At 41.4% G+C, this 20,798-nt stretch overlaps 3 protein-coding genes across 3 annotated transcripts; 2 read left to right on the top strand and 1 right to left on the bottom strand.

Moving 5' to 3' along the window:
• Positions 1-126: 126 nt before the first annotated feature.
• On the bottom strand, positions 127-4,276 carry LOC306787151 (uncharacterized protein). Its single transcript, XM_079282213.1, has 4 exons — positions 4,163-4,276; positions 2,892-3,569; positions 2,622-2,735; positions 127-2,342 (listed from the first exon to the last, which is right to left on the bottom strand). Exons 2-4 carry the CDS (start codon positions 3,525-3,527, stop codon positions 1,383-1,385), a joined length of 1,710 nt encoding a protein of 569 aa, XP_079138339.1. The 5' UTR covers positions 3,528-3,569; positions 4,163-4,276; the 3' UTR covers positions 127-1,382.
• A 56-nt stretch (positions 4,277-4,332) lies between these two features.
• rnps1 (RNA binding protein S1, serine-rich domain) lies at positions 4,333-7,314 on the top strand. Its single transcript, XM_079281458.1, has 7 exons — positions 4,333-4,398; positions 5,203-5,346; positions 5,466-5,642; positions 5,763-5,868; positions 6,181-6,334; positions 6,433-6,574; positions 6,864-7,314. Coding segments are annotated over exons 1-7 (831 nt in total). The 5' UTR covers positions 4,333-4,396; the 3' UTR covers positions 6,970-7,314.
• Positions 7,315-7,892: 578 nt separating this feature from the next.
• Positions 7,893-19,019, top strand: LOC306787247 (arf-GAP with dual PH domain-containing protein 1-like; the record flags this gene model as incomplete). Its single annotated transcript, XM_079282341.1, has 11 exons — positions 7,893-7,983; positions 10,698-10,828; positions 11,204-11,295; positions 12,171-12,253; positions 16,706-16,818; positions 17,134-17,280; positions 17,651-17,734; positions 17,889-17,951; positions 18,307-18,378; positions 18,614-18,842; positions 18,931-19,019. 11 exons carry the CDS (start codon positions 7,893-7,895, stop codon positions 18,957-18,959), a joined length of 1,134 nt encoding a protein of 377 aa, XP_079138467.1. The 3' UTR covers positions 18,960-19,019.
• Positions 19,020-20,798: the final 1,779 nt, after the last annotated feature.

The raw sequence follows: 20,798 nt of genomic DNA, 5'->3' as shown, positions 1-20,798 counted from the left end.
CTAATTCTTTCCTTTTAGTTAATTATTGTAACGCTGGCTGGCATAGAACAGGCAGAAACACACAATCATGACTCATGAGATTTGTGTAAAGAGCAAAGTCTAAAAAATCTTTAATCCAAAACCAGGTCGAGGTCAAAACCCGTCGGGTAAACACAGAAGGCAAACTGTGTTTAAAAAAAGGAAATCAGGCAGGTAAACAACAAGACCGCTATGCTTTGCTCAATGCAAAAGACAATCTGGCAGAAGATAAGTGGGTCTGTATAAATACTGCTGAGATAATCAGGGAAATGTGGAGGTGAGTGGAACAGAATAGGTGGTCGAACTTAAGACAGGTGGGAGTCGCTGGGTCTGTTATTGACAAGGAAAACCTGACTGAATGAGTGGACAAGTAATCAGGAAGATTCACGACAGATATTTGACATACAGGTGTACTTCAAAAACCTGTCTTGATATGGCATGTCACAGAAAGACATTACAAAAATGTAAAATAATTTCATAAATTTGGTGTGTGGAGGCCCGGGAAGGAATATGCAGCATTCCTTGTATGTTACTTCAGTCTACTATCTGCTTTCTCATGTCGTTCACATTAAAGTGTACTTGGTATTAACCACACAAACACACAGAGAACAATAGTAAACCTGCATGTATCTCAATGCTTCTAAAGCATGTTGACAGTGGTCCATTAGACCAGTCCTGGGACCTTCTTCAGCATAGCATTAGCAGCCTTTAGCATCAATTTAAAGGGTGACACTTTAACTTGAAGTCCTCATATTTAGTGTTTATGGGTTTTACGGGTGGTGGGAGCCAGGCCCAGTGTCAGTTAATTTAGGTTGACAAAGGAGTTCTATGCCATCCTGGCCGTGGCTTTGGAGGCAGACTGGGTCGTAGGTGGCTAAATTGAGGAAAACGGGTTATAGATTAAACTACAGCTCTTACATTTAAACCCTTCCTGTGCAGGTCATGAGATGAATTGAACCATTAGTAAGGGTCAGCTCAACACACATACAAGATACTCTTCACACACTGCCTTAAACATTGAAATGGGAATGTGCTTTGGATCAGTTACAATGGAGGAATGAAAACTTAACAGTTCGTAATGCCAATCCTAGGGATACAAAAATAAACAAGAATTGTGCCTGCACATAATCATTTGCTCTACTTTTGTAATCATTACCTCCAGTAAAGACAAATCATAAACACATTATTACTAAAGCGTTGCATTCTATTGCTCTTTTTATTCCCTTGGAATGTACTTTGGAAATAAAATGAATGTAAGGAATGCTACAGCATACGTTTATTGTAAAAACATGTGGAAAGTATTTTAAAGTGACTCTAAAAAAAAAGCATGCCCAAGCCCTTATGGTCCCAGAACACTGTGGTATCTAAGGTCCTTCCACTTTGACAATATTGATCTGTTGATCCTGTGAAGAGAGGTTTGAGTCCATCACTGGCTGGGTAGACACACTGCAGTCCTGGAGAGTCCTTGAACAGCTTCTTGGGAAATCAGACGTTTTGCTCTCTGATCCTCTGAAAGTCTGACAATGTGACTGGTTGTATGTCGAGACATAGGATTGTGTGTAGGGTCGCATGAGTGTTTGACTGTTTTGCTGTGGGTATGCAGCTGCATATGGTTGTGTGCGAGGGGGAGTGTGAGTAAGTGGGAGGTTCTCAGTATTGCTACATGGTGGAAACCCATTGATATTCGAAGGGCACACTCCTGGCAGTTTAAAGGCCTCTGCATGTTCTAAACTCTCTAAAGAGTTGAAGCTTGGCTCGGTTTGGCTGCACTGGGTGTACGTGCCTTGACTGTTGAAGTTGAAGGTGTCCTGGTTGAAGGAGGTAGATGCAGAAGCTGTTGGCAAACCAGATGGCGATGGAGTTTTGTTGTGCTGCTGTTGAACGATGCTGCAACGTCCCAGTTTGGTGGCGAGAGTCTGTAGCGTGATGAGGATCTGCTTCTGAATGTGTGTCTGCTGCAGCTGCTCCCTCTCCAGGCAGCACTGCTGCTCCACCAGCATCTTCACTGCCAGACCCAAGCTGCGCACCTCAGATCCCAGGGTCTGAATCTGATCCTGTAGACCACCTCTACCCCCCCCGGGGTCCTGGACTGCCCGCTGGGGGCTCGGGTTCCTCTCACTACGAGTGGTGCCCTGGCCTCCAGGAGTCTGTAAGCGGATGACGGTAACCCCAGGAGCCGAGGACGGTAAAGGTGCTGGTGACCGGTTAGGAAGACGAATGCCAACCCGAGGGATCGGGTGAAGGGAACGGGAAGACAGACAAGGTCTCTGTGTAAGGAAACGTCTGGGGGTGCTGCCTCCACCAGATTGACCTTCCACAGCAGTCTGTGCAACATAACAAAAATATCATAAAAATATGAAATGCAATCTTAATAACATTACAATGAATCTTGAATGAAAATTCAGGCTCCCAGAATCAGGTGAGGACATATGCTGGAATACCACCCGGTGCCAGCAACTGGTGTAAAGGGTTAACTATACTTTGGACTTACGATGTACTGTGGCCCGGTCACATGAGCTGACTGAAGTCCGTCATCGTTAAGTGCTGGCACACACTTTAGTGAAAGTCAATAAAGGCGGAGATCAGGTTTGCTCTTTCCTCACCTTTTCAGTGGTCAGATCATAAGTTTCAGGTTGTTGTGGCATTGCACCTCTCAAATCATCACTTTGGACACTTGAGTGATCGCTCCTTAACGATGGCGCTACCTGATGGAATAACTGTTGAAAAACGTTGTGTGCGAGTTAAGATTGACAGATGATTTGATGCCTTTTTTATTTCACGCATTATACAGGTCTTGTGCAATGCTAAGCAAGAATTACAAACGTAACATTTGAAATTGTGCCAAATGTGAGAAATGATGTGCAAGTAGGTACCTTCATCCTGTGTGACAGCGCCTTGTCCAAAAGCCTCTTTCGAGCTGCCAGCATTGAAGTGGTGGCTGGAGAAGGTGTAGCTCTCCTCCTCATAACTCCAGAGCCTGTTAGTGTGGAAGACAAAGCACTGGCCTCTGCTGTTGTTACCGTGGGGGGAACTCTTGGTTGGCTGCCCTGTGCAAGGGAGGTGACACTTACGATCTGGATGTCATTTTCTTCCTTATCTTCCTCGTGTTGCTGTTCTGGCCGGCTGCCTCCACTAGTCTCCCCATACCCAGATGGCTTTACTCCAGTATCTGGATTTGTGGAAGTACGTTTGGCAAAATTGGCAGTTGCTACAAAGCCAGCATGGTGAGATGCCTCCCGCAGAAGATTTTGGATTTGAATGTTACTCCAGCTCTCTTGCATTGGCCCGGCTCGAGGCTGCACCTGTGCGGGTGATGTGCTGCTTCCAACCTCCATAGGTATAACCCTCCCTGGCGGCCGCCCTTGAAACTCCCTCAGGAACAGGTAGATGGCCTGGGCGGACACCTTGATGTTCTCCAGCTCCAGCACAGCTTTGATCTTACGGAAACTCAGACCAGCCCTCCGCAGCTCCACCACTTTGTGTTTGGCGGCATCATCCAGCCGGCCCATAGTTTCTCACTCTAGAGGGACTCTGAGTTTGGCAGTTGATCTCTAGAAGATTCATAAAACATGTAGTAAAAAAGATGGTAACTAACGTTTAGTGTATGATTAATACTGGAAAATAAACAACAGGTGCTGCCACTGTGGACTTCTTCTTGTATATGAAAATACCAGTAAAGCAGAGGAGTATTGCTTCCAACATCTGCTACGCAAAACTTTTGCTCAGCTCCTCCTAGTATCCTTATTAGGTTATAACAATATATTGTTTTCGAACTGTTGTAACAATAAACTTACTGCATCGTGTTATATCAAGAATCACTTTGGTTATTATCCAGTACAAACGTATCCCAGTAAAACAAGAAACGTAGCTATATTTATAAATCCGGATCCACATAAAAAATACATTTGCTTAAATAAACAGTAACAGTATGAGGTGGCTAACGTTACAGAAGAAGAAAGACGAAACGTCGAGATTAAAAACAAAAATAGAGGATTGGTGAAAAATAACGGTCGCCGTGGTGGCAGATAGGTAACGTTATACGATGCCGTATAGTAACGTTAGTTAAATGAATCTGTAGCAAATGTTAACGTTAGACGAGCTAACAGCTAGCGTAAGCACAGCGCCGTTATAGTGAAGCGCTCACCTCGTCAGGTCGATCGGTGATTAAATCATTCCACGTATCAATATGAAGTATTTCATCTCAGCCTAGGTACGACGTAGTCAACTAACATTGTTATCGACAAGAAGGTAAATAAATAAATGATTTGTAAGTGGCGCATGGGTGGATGCGTCACGTCCGCTCCTTCGTCATCACCAAGCGACGTTTTCTCCGGCCGCAAGTGGTTGAATCGAAATCACCTCGACTGAAAAAAACAATATGTAAGTTTAACCATATATTCGATTACAATCGAGCTAGTTTCAATCCCATTACATGTTGTATTATATATGGAATATTGTGTCACGTTTTTAAACCGTGTGTGCACTTATGAATCGTGTCGCAATCGATACAACAGCAGTCCCCGTGGCTGTGTGCGCCTTGTTTTGAGGAGTCAGTTGAATTAATGGCGGCCGAATTTTGTCAGAGTAACGTTACCTTTTGTTGGTAGTAAAGTTGACTAGTGTAAGAGGTTTCAGTTATAATTATATTAATATGACATTATACACGCGCCCCCAATAAAATAACATTACAGCCGAAGACGTTTTTAATATGCAAATGTCCAGTAAGGACATTCTCGCTACATTGCGACGGTTACTTACGACTTGCACAGACTTTACGTCCTTTTGGTTGTATGTTCTTTACAGCATTAATGCACATGTGTAGAAGAAACTGTTATCCTTAGTCAAGTTTTGAAACTATATTTCGGTCGATAGAAAATGTTTGGACAACTATTTTGATAACGGATTCATCGTTAGTCATTTTATCAACCCAAAACGTCTCGTTGGTTCCAGCTTCTCAAACGTTTTGCTGATCCCATTCTGTGTAATAGTAGTTTGAATATCTTTGGGTCTGTTGGTCAGACAAAATGGCAATTTCAAGACACTAACTTGGGCTCTGGGGTATTGTGGCATGCACATTTCACTACTTTCTGACAATAGACTAAATTTATGAAAATACTTATTAGTTGCTGCCCTACACCAGTCACAATGTCTCTGATCTCAAAGTAACAGCAGCTCTGACTTTAGGGCACCGTCACCCACAAAGCGGAAGGAGGAGGAAAAAACAAAAGACAGAGGCAAAGACAAGACTGGTACCAAGGAAGGAGATAAGGAGAGAGGACGGGAGAAGGCTAGGAAACGTCGCAGTGCATCTACTGGCACCAGCAGCAGGTATGTTTTCTACATTCTTGATGCCATTATTAGTGTTTGTGTTATTCTCTGTTACTTAGTGTCTTAAATATGTATATTGTTTTACCTAACATGTTTTTCTGTGTTTTGACCATGTCAAGATCTAGCTCTACTTCAAGCAGCGGCTCTGGTTCGAGCTCTGGTTCCTCAAGTGGATCCAGCTCATCTGGATCCAGCCGCTCTGGTTCTTCAAGCTCTCGTTCCTCATCTTCCAGCACCTCAGGCTCCCCCAGCCCCAGCCGTAGACGCCATGATAACCGCCGCCGATCCCGCTCAGCGTGAGTCGCTATATCTAATGCAGATGACTACCCATTATGTATGGACTTTAATGTCTTGTTTCTTTTCGCCTGTTAGAGATCTGATGAAATTAATCAAATGTTTTGTTTATGAATCATCAGGTCCAAAACACAGAAGAGGGGAGATGACAAGGAGCGAAAGAAAAGAAGCCCAATCCCTAAACCAACTAAAGTTCACTTAGGGCGGCTGACCAGGAACGTCACCAAGGTCAGCTGAGAAACTGTTAAGATTGTTGATGTATGATGTGACATGATTTGAGATTATGATCTCAGAAACGTAATGCTAGCTAGATAACAACATGTTTTATAATCAAAATGGAAAGTAAAAAAAGAAGAACGTTTGAGATGTTGCAATTATTGTAATCCATTATGGTTCTTGTCCAGTATATAGGCTGTTCAATTCCTTGTTGTTAGCGGTCTAGTTTTATTCATTATGAATTCAGATTACCGGTATTTTGTAAATTAACAATATCAACATTCCTCCAAGGATTAAAAAAAAACATTGTCTTTTTTTGCACAGGACCACATCCAGGAGATCTTTTCCACTTATGGAAAAATCAAAATGGTCGATCTGCCAATGGACCGGATCCACCCACACCTCTCCAGGGGTTATGCTTATGTGGAGTTTGAGACTCCCGATGAGGCTCAGAAGGCCCTCAAACACATGGATGGAGGTAGGCCAACGTGTTCCCGTCAGTGCCTCTGTCGCACACCATTACTCTACTGGGCATACGTGTTGAATAACTTTCTGTTTCAACTTTGTTATTGTTAGGTCAGATTGACGGACAGGAAATCAGTGCATCTGCCGTGCTGGCTCAACGAGTTCGTCCTCCACCTCGTAGACCTTCTCCCCCTCGCAGAATGCCCCCGCCACCACCCATGTGGCGCCGCAGTCCACCACGCATGAGGAGAAGGTACATTTATGATTTTCAATCAGTAGCTACCTACTCTTGATTTTCACAATATCATGTGAGCATAATGTTCATGTTGTTTGGTTTTAGACCATTAGGCCGTTCATTCTTCAGCTTTATTGGCCGAGCATGTTGTTTCACAGTTTTTTGTTTCTCTCAATGAACTTGCACACCAATAGACATACAAGGAAAACAGAGCTTAACAAAGTCGAATCAATTTTATTTACATATTTAAAAAGGAACAATCTGCTCCGCGAGGTGGTAATTGTAGTTTCTTCGTCTGTCCTTGCAGGTCCCGCTCCCCGAGGAGGCGGTCCCCAGTACGCCGCCGTACTCGCTCTAGGTCTCCTGGTCGTAGGCGCCACCGTTCTCGTTCCAGCTCTAACTCCTCCAGATAGACGAGTTACCTGCCTCCTGATATCAAGTGATCGCTTGGATTCTCACAGCTGGAGTTTCTGCTTTCCCAGATCTCATGGATTACAAGAAATAAAATCCTCTGCATTGTAGCCAACATAAACATCTGCCTGCATGTAGAAAGCATAAATGTTTTTTTTAGTCCAAATAGGAGTATTTTCTTTTCATATTTGGTGTTCGGTTGACCCTGAAAGCTGTCTCGCTAAATATGTTGTTTCAAGCTGAGCTTGACTCCACTGGGTTCGACAAATATTTCTTTTAAAGTGTAACTTCTTTTTACAATGTACTGAATTTTTAGACATTTTGAAAAATAAAATTGCTGAAACATGTAGAGTGTGAGTTCAGTATATAACTTGTCATATTTTGGCTTTTTGGATTAAATCCTGGTTAGAGGCCAGAGTGCGTTCATACTTGTACCATGATGTGTATACTTTACCTTTAAATACTCTTGTAGGCAAAAAGGGGTTTCTGTTTTATATATCTTCTATGAAATTTATTTTTACTACCACCAAATTCTTATCAACAACCGCGTCTGTTCAGGTCGTTAAAATCTTGAGATCAGGTATATATTTCCACGCAGGGAATTGGTGAAGGGGGTGCAACCTCAGACTGGGAGTGTCGTGAGCGCATTTCATACCATCACAATGACCGCTGGAGGTCTCACTCTGGAAAAAGGCAGAGCTAAGACTTTAACCTATTGATGTATATGGGTTATACAGCATATACACTAGACTGACCATGCTCTACTATTCAGCCCTCCACCTAAAAATGACTCTCGTTAGATGTGTAGGCGCGTTTGTTGCACAAAAGCAGTCCAGCGCGTCCCAGCGGCACTCTTACTGTTGATGCACGAGAGTTGAAGGTTTTCAGCCGCTGAGCAGGAATCGGGGCAGAATCATTTTTTATTATGGCTTCGGATCAAGAAAAGAACAGTCTGCGTGTGAAACAGCTTTTGGGGAAACCTGGAAATGGAAACTGTGCCGACTGCGGAGCTGCGGGTAAGCTGGAGGAGAGTCGCTGTCTGACTCTGACAGATGCTGGACAAAGACACTTTAGTGACCTCGCAGCGACTTAAACCTGATTGTGAATACATGTTATGACCGTCCTACTTCTTTGTTATTCCCGTGGGATATTATCAGCTTGAAATAATGAACTCTCTTCGCCACAATTTCACACCGTGCCTCCAGTTCTCTCTCGCAAGGCCGGTGAGTTCTCTTTTCGGACAGTCACGGAATGGTTTGGTTATAATATAAAAGTTGAGATAATGAAGATGAAAGAGTGTAAATGTCAAAGTAATGAATTTCGGGAGGGCTGTCAGGAAAAAGTAACTATGTGATAGTAATAGTGCATAGTCTCAGCAGTTAAAAACAATACAAAATATATTTAATATGTATTGTTATTCCTATGTGGGGTATATATTACAGATGTATTCTTTGTTGGTTGAGGGTTCAAATTTGTATTCATCTGGAGGTTGATTTCCTTATTTATACTACACATGTGGTCACACACCATGACGGTCACACCTAGTTAGTTCTTGTCGTATCGGCAGTCAAGTGCATGTGCATACAAGAAGGGGTAACAACCACAGTCAAACAGGTGTGGCTTGTGAAAAAAGGACCCACGTACAACCCTATAGTGCATAATATGAAAAGCTGCAACGCCCTTTTAATTGGAAAGCTGCAGCTGGAGAAAGTTAGGCAAATATTTAACATTGTTTTCTTGAAAAAAATACTAAATTGACTTCCGGTATTATTAATTATCAAAATAGCTGCAGAATATATTTGAATATTTGAATGAATTAATCAAGTACTGTTTACTTATTTTAAGGGGCTTCGTGCATTTCTGCTTTCCCGACCCTTACATTTCTGTTGTATGCCAAATATGTTTTCATCCTCTTTTTGACTTTGTATGCATCTTGTTGTCATGGATACTGACTTCTCAGTTCGACTGGTTGAATGTCTCAACTACAAGAGGCCCACACAATGAGGAGGCGATGGGACTAGCTAGCTACACATCAGCTACTTGTCTCTTGTGTGCAGATGCACGTGTGCAGCTTTGTGATTATGCACAAGGAAGTCATATTTTTTTTTTGTTTTCATGCTATTTTTGAAGCACAAGTTCACTCCGTTTTCATGAGCAATGGTTGAAGGGCTGCAGCACGCTCATGCGAACTAGGTGACACTGCCTGAGCTCTCTGACTCAGTTACAAAATGACCACCACGTCAGCTGTAATCTCACCTTGCATTGATATGACTAATGAAGATTCATGCTTTGTGTGTGTAGCGTAGCCATACACACATTTGCTGCAACCTGTTCTGTGTCGGTTCGGTCCTGAATTGAAATGGATTAGCATACTAAATTGTCATAACAAAATAATCTGCCATGTTATTTACTCCCTTGGTATAAAAAAAATAAGGAAAAAAAGTATGCAGTGGATTTATTGTGAAATTCATAATTGCCACGCTAGATTCTCTTGGTCTCCCTTTGAAGAAATGTTTGAACTGGGTGAGAAACGTCTGACCTTTCACTGAACTACTTTAGCAGAAACATAACTGGGTGACATCATGTCACCAACAAACAAGTCATTTTTTTCAGTTTATGTTTGCTGTATGTCAGAGGTCTTCAGTACATGTTTTATTGGAGGAGGCACAGAGGTGTAATGACTCATTTACTGAATGCAAACGAGTGTGAATGTAACGTGTGAAGGTTGTGTAAGTGTGAATAACGTGTCGCACACACTGGTAACTGATATACAGTCATCACGCCTGTCAATTTCCAATATTCATAAAACATGTTCAGTAGTTGTAGCTGCAGTTTAAATCTATGCAATTGTGCAGTTGTGTGTATGCAGTTGTGTAAATACTACATTAAAGGAGACATTTTGTCGCGTCTGTGGGCAGAAATAACATCTATGAAACACTACCCTGCCGGGGTGATCCACGCTGAGCCAGCAGTGGTGCCGGGTCGACTCTCTCACTACTGCCACCAGACTGAAAAATGGAAAGAAAACACCTATCTGGCCTCACACAAACCTAAATACAATTCAGATCTTGACTGACATTCAATTCAGATCTTGACTGACATTCATTCTTGGATGTGAACTGAGTTGTTAAATGTAGGTCATGGAGACAAGCTCTAAGATGTCTTTGGGTGAACTGCTTCCTGTGTAGGCTGAAGTGAGTACACTTTGAAAAAGTATTATTTAAGATGCAAAGATAAATGACTTGAGGGAGTAGCCGGCATGTATTTAAAGACAGAGAGATGGAGAGAAGACGACAGATAGACACAATACATATTTGATCATATGTCGTGTGCTGTCGGTCTTCTCCATGATCTGAAAGAAAGACGACCCCATAGTCTCACCATGTTCCTCATCTCTGCCATTGCCCAGTCTTGACCCTTTATCTATACCTGTTTCTGCTCTTTCTGGACCAACACCTCTTGTAAATACGAATTAACTACATGTTATAATTAGGATTCTTAATCCCCAGCAGGAATAATGTAAAAAAACAACTTGTGCACATGTCAAAATAGTTATAATGTGTCAACCACTGTTACGCTTGTTTGCTGTTTGCTATAGTCAACCTGCTTCAATTATAGCTGAGCCATCAGTGTCTGTTAGAAGGAGGTTCAGGAAAGTTTCAGTGTGAACAGTTATTTTGAGCTCGTGGTTTACGTGTGCATCTACGTCTGTCTTTCTCCTGAGTTGCAGATCCGGAATGGGCATCCTACACTCTGGGGGTGTTTGTGTGTCTCAGCTGCTCCGGCCTTCATAGAAACATTGTTCAGATCAGCAGAGTGAAATCTGTCCTGCTGGATCCCTGGAGCTCCTCTGAGGTGGAGGTAAGACATTGTGTCTGTTGCGTATATGCGAAGTGATTTTATTCATACATGACCCTGAAAAAAGTAGAAAGCCCCATGTTTTGTAAGAGAAGGCCAGCCAATAATTACAGTCTGAAACTTGGCTTGAGGTAACGTCTGCACCCTCTGGCCCCGTCCTCACCCAGCAGACCATGCTCCACTGTGAGCATCACTCTCTGCCTTCCATTCCTGCAGATACAACCAATATCTTTGTGTATGTATGTGTGTGTGTGTGAGTGGGACCTTTAAGCAGAAGCCAAATACACATGCGCTTACAGGCATTACACCACCGAGCACACAGTAATACACTCAGATATAACTTACAAACATCCGTTTTTCTCTTCCTCTCCTCTGCAGTTTATGGACACTGTGGGTAACAATGCTGCCAAGGCCAAATATGAACAGATAGTTCCTGCCTTCTACTACTGCCCTACACATAAAGACTGCATGTAAGTGTGTCTTCCTCTGCCCTACTAAACGTCTGATTCAGGTCACCAATGCATCTAAGAGTGATGAGTACATATCTACAGCACAGCACTGTTAGTCCCTCTGGACAATCTCTCTACTACCATTCTAGCATTAAGACGGAAGTTATTGTTCAGATGGGTGCATTCACTAACTTAGGGGAAACAAGTGGTTTTGGTAGCCATGGTTCACAGCAGAAACTCCTGCGTGATAAGAATGCCAAGTTCCTGTGAACAGAAAGCAACAGTTCAGTTCAAGTGTTTCTTCGTAAACCGTCCAGTGATATAAATAACAATGAAGAAAAAAAATGTGCTGTGAGGTTTGTTTTAGAATTGACCTCCATCGTGTTTATGAGGGATGATTCTTTAATAAGGCCGCACAAAGGAAGGGATGATTGAATAAAATCCATTATCCACAAAGAGCTTTGAGCATTCAGGGAAGAAAGCTAGATATTGTGCCGCTGATATGTTGAAGATAACGGAGCAGATTAAGCATGGTGAAATGATGAGGTGAGGAGCAAACTGATGATGCATGCACATGCAAGGCGTTTGTTTATGCATGATGCTTTGAGAATGTTAAAGATAATTATTAAGGGAACAGAAAGAGTCCAGATAAATGAGTTTAATAAAGATGGATATGAGAGTCAATATCTACGAATGGCAAGGTAGACACAAGCGATGATTACGAGAAGATGAGCCGTGGAATGTTTGACTGCTTTTGTTCAGAGGTTGAACAACAATGTTGTTCTGAGCCTCGACATCCATGTAAGTTAATGAGACATTTCCAACAAATTAGCCTCAGCATGAAGTAAACATCAAACCCTGCCAGAGCTGAGTGTCTAATGCAAACTGGTCTGCAGGCTCCTGCGAGAACAATGGATCCGAGCCAAGTACGAGAGGAGGGAGTTCCAGTGTGTGGAGAGGCAGGAGCCTTACTCAGCAGGTAAGAATAAAATGCTTTAAAATATTATATAATAAAATATTTTAGGAAATAAGAAAAATGCAGCATGTAACTACTCTGAAAACTGTTTGTTTGTCTGGATCCATAAGATTGTTGCTTGAAAGATGTGACAGTATTCTGGGTAGGGATGTAACTTAAAGCAGCACTAACTCTTGTGATGGGGATCTTGTGAGAAAACTGTATTGATACATCTGTTGGGGTGTGTGTAGAGGTGCTCTTTGGCCTGCCAATGACATTACACAGTCAAAGGGTGTTAATGAATAACTCATGGCTCAGTAGGCACCGTCACCCGCTGCTCATTTATATGGCCCCGGCCCAATTAGCTTGTCAGATAGACTGAGTGCTCGTTCGACGGATCGCTGGTGTGTCAGCATGGCTTATGTCGCAGAGACAATGAGGATTGGTCATCAGGGGAAGAAAACTTCAGCTTCTCATGTATCCTATATCCCCCCCCCCCCCCCCCCACCCCCGCTCTACCTTCCGGTTTATTGGTTATCCACACCCACCTCTGTTTCCCCCTATAGCCACAGTTTGTTTCACCCTTTCCTCATGGTTCAAACGATTTTGTCATTCCCCACTAAATGTATGTTGCATAGCCATTATCTCCGTCTCTTGTGCTGAATCATGTGCCTGTGTGACCTTATGAGTCACAAATGACAAATGTCTCTTGGCTAATTGCCTTGTGACGCCTCATAAAAGAGAGCGAGAGAGAGAGAGAGTGTGGCACCGACCTGACTGCTAATGAGACTCAGTGAATCAATAATGGAGGCCCCCGCAAAGTAACTGGCAGAAATTGACCTTTGACTACAATCGAAGTAAAGCATGTTAATAGTTGAAATATTACTCAGCTAAAAGAAACAATGACTCGGTTACCTTTTTTTCCCCCTTTTTAAAAACCACCTCCAGTGTTAACCCCTATTTATAAGCAGCATATACATTAACATGTAATAAAGGGTTTATAACAAACGCTAAGATATTAGATTGAAGTGTTTATAAATGTACAGTATTTGTCACCAATAACTTATGAATATTTATTTATATCACAACTGTGTTTTACTATATTGTCATTCAGGACGAGTTATGTTGTTGACCAATACAATATTAAACACTTACATCTGCTTACAACTGCATTTTAGTTTTATAAACCATGTATTTAGTGTTTAAATACGGCATAGAAATGCAAAATTGGTGAAGTAAAGTTTTACATGCAGCACTTAATGCCACAGAGGTGTGTCTCTCTGATTATAGGCCTTTCTCCCGGCAGACAGTTTGACTTGTCAAACACAGGATGTAATAACATGAATCTTATTCTGGTGCTTCAGTGCCATGGATCTCTGGTGTCGTGCATGCTTGCTCACTGACATGGCTGATGTGTAAATGTAACAGGGCCACCATTGTTTTTCAGCCTGTATCTTATTAAATTGTCCCATCATTGTTATATTCATACAGAATACAACAAGTACAGTCAGACATGTCTATATGTTCTTTATGTTCTCATGATTTTTTTTTGGACTGTTTTTCATTTGTGACTTCTGTGCCGGAAACGGAAAGTTGTGCAACAATAGTCAGTTAACCTGATAGAGGTCATGGTTTGTGGCTGCTTTTTGGATGGAAGATTTTAAAGATATTTCTGTGTTACTCGATGCCCTCCCTGTAGAAGGTATGGGCGGTAACTTTCTCTTCAAATTTGCAGTAGAGTGATGTTTATTTCTCGAGCCTCAGTGTCAAGTTCACACAGAAGTTTCAACTTCACAACACAGTTCCACTTTAAACAGAGCCATGCTAAGTTATATCAGGGTTAGAATTGAGCAACCTTGCAGTAAGAAAAATGATAGAAAAATTAAAAAAGGTGAATCTCTACTGAAAGGTAGACAAGATAAAGCCCTATTGTCCAAGTCTTATGACTGTCAAAGCCTTCCACTCTGCCTCTGCCTTTGTCCCTCTCTGTCAAAGGCCTCTTGTGTTGTGCTGTGCAGAGGTTTAGGAGCATGTGGCTGTGTGTCTCTATCACGGAGGAACAACAGCCTCTTTTGTGTACTCTATATAACATTCCATATTACATTGCTCCTATTTTATGCCAGGACAATTTAGCAGCGAGACACAGTGGTCCAAAAACTTGCTTTGGTCTCCCAAGTGTTTGCAAATATTTGACATCCATGTTTTAACAGTGAATGAATGATCTTGTTCTCCATAGTGTTGTGTTGTTGTGGACAGTTTGACCCCCCCCCCCCCTCTCAGCAGCGGAGAAAGAAATGTCAGAATCATGAATAATTGATGCAACTATTGCTCAACCAGACGTTTACTGCAGCCCAGACCAGTCGATGGCGACTTTGTTACTGGATGAAAGAGATAGGTTGGTGCAGGTGGACCAGAAGACAAACATTAAAGTTCATTCCAATTTCCCTGAGGAAAGTGGAAATATTCTGGCACATTTTCCTTTGCCGCCCTTTGCTTTGAACCACATTAGCTCATAACCGTACCAGCATTTGAATACTTTCAATGGAAATGCTTTTCTTGTACAGATCCTCAGGGGAAGTGGTTTATAGGTTGTTTCTAAAGTAGTCTGCTATTTAGAGATTTCCATGTAATCAGAAGAAAACAGTTATGCGCTACATATGTGAGGTTGAGAGTCGGCGTCAAAGGGGATTATTGCTGTTATATTTAGGGTTCCTAAACTATTCCAAAGTCAAAATCAAACACTGTGATGTGATTGTATCATGAACAAAGTATGAGAAATATAATAAATACCACCGCCATTCAAATTGTAACTAAAACTACACTAAAGAATAGAAAAAGACATAGAAGGCAAAACGAGAATCAAAGAAGAAAAAGCTGAAGAGTGGTAAAAGTCTCTTGATTCTAATAAACCTAGAACCTTGCAGCAGTTTTTAGTTGTGGTAATTGCAGTGCACAGTGCTGATGATAACATCGTATGAACTAAAAGTAGCTTCCGTGGTCGTGCAAACAAGTGTTCCTGCTTGAATATGCCAAAACTGAAAGAAGATCGAGTTTATTATCGTATACCCTGTTCTTAGATATTTCTGTTGAACATAGTTATATTGCTGATTTGCGCATGTTAATTAGGTTTGTGTGTCTGTGTGTTGTTTGGATAGGGCAATGACGATGCCTTTCTTTTCTGAAGTGTTGTTTCTGTTGGCTCACAGTGGGTTTTGGCAGAGAGGCCAGTGTCGGGAACAAGCCCGGGAACGCAGCCAACACGATCTATGTGTCTAGGGACTGTTTGATATCAACTTTTAGAAGAGATTAAAAATGACAGAGCGCATATATATATGTTCATTCCTACACTGGCACTGATCGGACTGTTAGTTGTGACGCAATGGTGCTTTGGTTGTCCAAAGGCCTGTAGAGGAAGCCATCAGTTGAAACTGAATTATGTATGTGAAGTAAAAACAGAGGTGCTTCCTCTCACCACTGCTGAGCTGCTGTATGGTGACATACTAGGCCTGTAGAGGAAGCCATCAGTTGAAACTGAATTATGTATGTGAAGTAAAAACAGAGGTGCTTCCTCTCACCACTGCTGAGCTGCTGTATGGTGACATACTGTAAGCTAAAAGTGAGCACACACACTTACACACCCTCATATTACAGCTGCTTGTAATATGATTTCCAGCGGCCTCCTCCAGCATTGTTTCTGGATCAGTGTCCTGTGTGATATTCTCACTCTTGAATGACCACTGTTGCATAAAGCAATGAAAGAGTACTGTGTTAGTGCACTCTCAATGTGCTGGATAAAGGGGCACAATTTGAATGGGTTTCATGACGACCAATACGTAAAGACATATACATACGGAGCATCAGCATTCATTTGAGCTAATTTACCAAGAAAATGTTGTGGGGCTAATTCAAGTGAAGGAAGTTGCCCACTTGGTTCGGGGAATGATAATATCGTTCATGACTATTAGCCTGAAGCTTCCGTAATCGATATCTTTTCATAATGGATCTAAAGCCTTTGTGTCCCTTCAGCTCTACAGTGCGTTGGAGAGTTTTGGTTTTCCAGCAAACTCGCCAAATGGCAGTCAAAGACAGCAACTCTACCATAGCAGAGTATTTAGCAACTAAAGAAAGACTGATGATTGTTGGATGCATATTCTTTGGGTGGCCGGAAACATGAATACGCTGAAGTTGTTCTGTCTGCTGGATGTGTAAATGACTTGATAACAGGTTAGCCATATGAACTTCAGAAAATGATATGACAATGTTGTGTTTACGGCTTGTTCTGCTGCCCACTGCCCCAAAACAACTTCTACCTTAAATATCACTAAATAATAACGAGGCTCACCATGGCTTGATATTCCCTATAGTGACATTTGTGAATTTCTCCTCTGTGTGAATGTTGTAAAAATGTCTTTCTTCTGTTTTGTCTCTTGTTACTGCTCCGTGTTGAACGGGACTGTTGCGCTCTTCTCCCGGCAGGCTACAGAGAGGGGTTTATATGGAAAAGAGGCAGAGACAATGGACAGTACCTCAGCCGAAAATTTATTCTGTCCGAACGGGAAGGTGTTTTGAAGTACTTCAACAAACACGATGTGAGTGTTCCCTCACACCTTTTTTAAAATCCAAATTTGATCTGCCTTTGATTAAAAAAAAGAATCTCCCTCTATAGGAACGTCTTGATTTTTCTGGTGGAATCTGGAGATCCCTCCCATTTCAAAACGTTGCTTATTACTATGTTTATAACCATGTTATCTCATTTAAAAAAAAATCACAGTGTGTTAAACGAGGTATGGTAAACTTCTGCATTGTTTTAGATTCCATGTAGAGCATGTTTGAGGGAGATGGAAGGAGAAACCAAGACAAACCATCGACTATCCATCTTCTAAACATATCATTCTTTTCTGCAGGCCAGAGAGCCCAAAACGATAATGAAGATCAATACTGTGAATGCCACTTTCCAGCCAACAAAAATCGGCACTGCCCAGGGCCTGCAGATAACTTATTTGAAGGACAACAGCACTCGGAATATCTTTGTTTACCACGAGGATGGAAAGGTGAGGTGCAGCGACTTTCTGTTTGATGTTTTAAGTGGAGAAAAAAGAAGAGCCGGAGTGTTTCTCAGGATCTCAGGAACAGGTATACATGTCCCTCTGGTGGACATAGTTTGCCATTACAAATAAGAGAAGTTTACTTTTATAAACCTTAATAAAATAAGGCTTCATAAAACTCATACAGCATCTGAAATAATATTGTGAGAATATGCTACTTCCTCAAGATGGGGCATATCTCCCTCTGGTTTAGAGCTTTGAAAAGACATTTTGTCTTTGTCATTGGAGGTTATTATGGAGTATCAGGGCTGATGTGTGAGGAAAAGGTATTTCAGAAAAAGTCCGTCACTGAACTTCCTGATGCCCTGTGTTGAAGGAAATGGTGGACTGGTTCAATGCCATCAGAGGAGCCAGGTTTCACTATCTTCAGGTGGCTTTTCCTGGAGCATCCACCTCTGATGTGAGTACATCACACACATGCATGAAGATACAAAAGCATTGTTTTGAATATTGTCTTGGGGGGATATTACTTACTTACAATACAAAAATAATAGTAATAGTTCAACACACACACAGTTTATCCGTGACTAAGAATTTGCTCTTTGTTTGTCCAGTTGTTGCCAAAGCTAACCAGGAACTACATAAAGGAGGGTTACATGGAGAAGACTGGTCCAAAAGTAAGGCATTGATCTGATGTTGTTACATTACTTTTCCACAACGTGATTTATATGTTGAGGAGATATGCAATACCTATAACAGTGTCTTGCAGAGCGTGAAAGCAAAGTTGTTTATTTGACATTTGGTAACTGGACTACAGCGCCTTTCTAGTCTTTCCGACCACTCAAAGCACTTTTACACGACATGTCATTCACACCCATCGATACACTGATGGCAGGGGCTACCATGCAAGGGGCCACCTGCCCATCGGGACTAACTAATCATTCACGTCACATGCACACCGAAAGCACTGCCTTCGGGAGCAATTTGAAGCTATACTGTATGAATGAATGGGCTTTCGTTTCTGTCCCACAGCACACAGAGGGCTTCAAGAAGAGATGGTTTACGATGGATGACAGGAGGCTCATGTACTTCAAAGATCCACTGGTACACTTATTTCTACCATGTATTAGTCTCTGTGCATTCTTTAAGGGACAGTGCGCTATAATTCAATGTCAAATAAGTTTCCCTTTTAGACAAAAAGCTTTCCATCTAAATGTATCTATTTGGCGTTCGCTCCTTTAATGTAAACTATAAATCAGTGTTTATGTTTCATTCAACATCACTGAGTTGCAGTTTGATTCAAGATGATTAAACTTTGCGCTTCTCCCTCTGCTGCCAGGATGCTTATGCACGAGGCGAGGTGTTCATTGGCTGTAAGGAAAACAGCTACACTGTGCTTCCTGGCCTCCCCACGAACACTCAAGGCTGCCATTGGCAGTTTGGAATTACAATCGTGACCCCAGACAGGAAGTTTCTATTTGCGTGCGAGACTGACGAGGATCAGAAGGACTGGATCGCAGCATTTCAGACTGTTATCAACAGACCGATGCTGCCTCAGGACTATGCAGGTAAACTGAACACCCAAGCAGTCATTATTTATCTCTTTTCTTCTCAATTTGTTGAGTCCGATATACGTTGTTTCCATTCTCTTTGCAGTAGAGGCCTATTTTAAGCACAAACCATGAGTGTCTGAGTGCTTGAAGATCTGTTGCAGGGAATGAAGCCGGACGAACACAAAGACCTGGGACTTGATATCTCATAATGGAAACCTCATTATCAACCTCCATTATGTGACTGACCCATTTCTTAGGGAGTCCGAATCCCTCTCATGAATGTTAGCCTAACTTACTCGTCTGTGTCGTGATGCCACTAACATACGTACCTGAAAGAGGTCTGTCATCCTGACCTGAATGTTTGTAGAAATCAGAATTTTCTGCTGCTCAGATGTCAAAATATGTTTTTGTCTGTTTTCAGTAACATAATAAGTCTGCAGATGCTCACATTTATTACGAGTACAATATTTAATTCTCGATGTATTTATTTTTTTAACTGTCAAATTTGCTATATACAGCTTGTGATGCTATATTGCCAAGCACTGCCGGTATAATACGTTTTTTTTTTCAGTTGCTGTTTTGTACAAATTCAAGCAGCTGAATGTTAACTGGTTTGTGAAATGTGTACGATCACATTTAACGATTGGCTTGCATTCCTTTGTCTCTTTATTTTGTAAAAACTGTCTGAAAATAGTGATCTACTTCAGCATTTACTTTCATGTGGTATATTTATCCAGCAGATGGAGACAGAGGAGAGGGTTTGAACTCAATATGACCCCCCCACACAAACACCAGGAGCTCATTAGGCTCATCGAATCAGTGACTGCAGGTGTAAATTGTTTGTCAAAGTGCTAAAGAGAATGGTGTGAGGATATTTTGAGCAGCATAACGATGCCTTTGTTCAAAGACCTGGGGTCAAGCAAACTATGTGCCCATGAATAAGCCCTGCCACCACACACATTGTTGTGTAACTCATGCTCTGAACTCACTGTGGAGTGGAGTAAAGGGAGAATCTGTCGGTGAAACGGAAATGTTGTCACTATTAAAAGGGGGTAAAGACACATTACTTTCTGTTTTTATTTGAGTTATCTTTCAGATTCAATAAATGAGGTTGCACATTGAAAAGTAGTAAAACCAAAAACCAATATATTACTGTGAACATCAAGATAGGAAAAACATGAAAATGTACATTAAAGACGATACAAGGATATCCAGTTTCTATGACGAACATTAAATCTACCAAAGCAACAGTCACATAGAAAAGAGGCCTATGCTTCTTTTATTAAGACCTGCTTAAATATGGTTAACATATTATAAGAAATGCACTGGTCAAAATGCTTTTAAGAAAACATGGCACAATATACTCCATTTATATATTCATGATTGTAAAAATTAAAAGCAGCCTACTGATGTTTGCACATTTGACTAAAAATGTAACATTAAAAATGAAGAAATATAAACATCTGTGTGTTGTATACAATACTTTGGGTAACTTTACCAACATACTGGTGGTCGTTATTTCCTCGAATACCCCCCTAAAACCTCACCCATACTCTCATTTACATCTAAAGTGATATTCTTCCAATATATATATATTAATTTTTACATAAAGAAAAAAAGTGTTTACATCACGTTTGTCAAATCAGGTTTCAAAACTAAAGACCAAACAAGAAGAAGAGAGGTTGCATCAGAGCTCTCCAAGACTCAACATCGATCCTCCAACATTGAAATAATCCCCAAAATGTTTAAGGTTCTATGACACACGCACTGCCATGTCTCTGATGGTTTGTTTGAACTACTGTATACTTTGATTTATCATCCAGCATGAATTCAAATTTAATAAAAGAAATAATTGTAGCTAGTGATGCTATTCTGTACTTCATATGGTTGCATACAAAATAGCAAACATCAATTGCCAGACATATTCCAAGTGAGACATATCCCCAAATATCCACAGCTGAATCATGGAAA

Source organism: Melanostigma gelatinosum, assembly GCF_949748355.1.
Source record: "Melanostigma gelatinosum genome assembly, chromosome: 13".
In the NCBI taxonomy this organism is placed as follows: domain Eukaryota; kingdom Metazoa; phylum Chordata; class Actinopteri; order Perciformes; family Zoarcidae; genus Melanostigma; species Melanostigma gelatinosum.
This window is presented reverse-complemented; position numbering and strand designations above follow the sequence as displayed.

Bases quoted from the DNA above. Each gene is read 5' to 3' on its own strand.
- LOC306787151 (XM_079282213.1), bottom strand. From the start codon at position 3,527: ATGGGCCGGCTGGATGATGCCGCCAAACACAAAGTGGTGGAGCTGCGG. The intron at 2,736-2,891 runs GTACCTACTTGC...GTTTTTCAACAG, and splicing joins CGCTGTCACACAGGATGAAG to TTATTCCATCAGGTAGCGCC. The intron at 2,343-2,621 runs GTGAGGAAAGAG...TATGTTGCACAG, and splicing joins ATGATCTGACCACTGAAAAG to ACTGCTGTGGAAGGTCAATC.
- rnps1 (XM_079281458.1), top strand. The intron at 5,643-5,762 runs GTGAGTCGCTAT...ATGAATCATCAG, and splicing joins CGCCGCCGATCCCGCTCAGC to GTCCAAAACACAGAAGAGGG. The intron at 6,335-6,432 runs GTAGGCCAACGT...TGTTATTGTTAG, and splicing joins CCTCAAACACATGGATGGAG to GTCAGATTGACGGACAGGAA.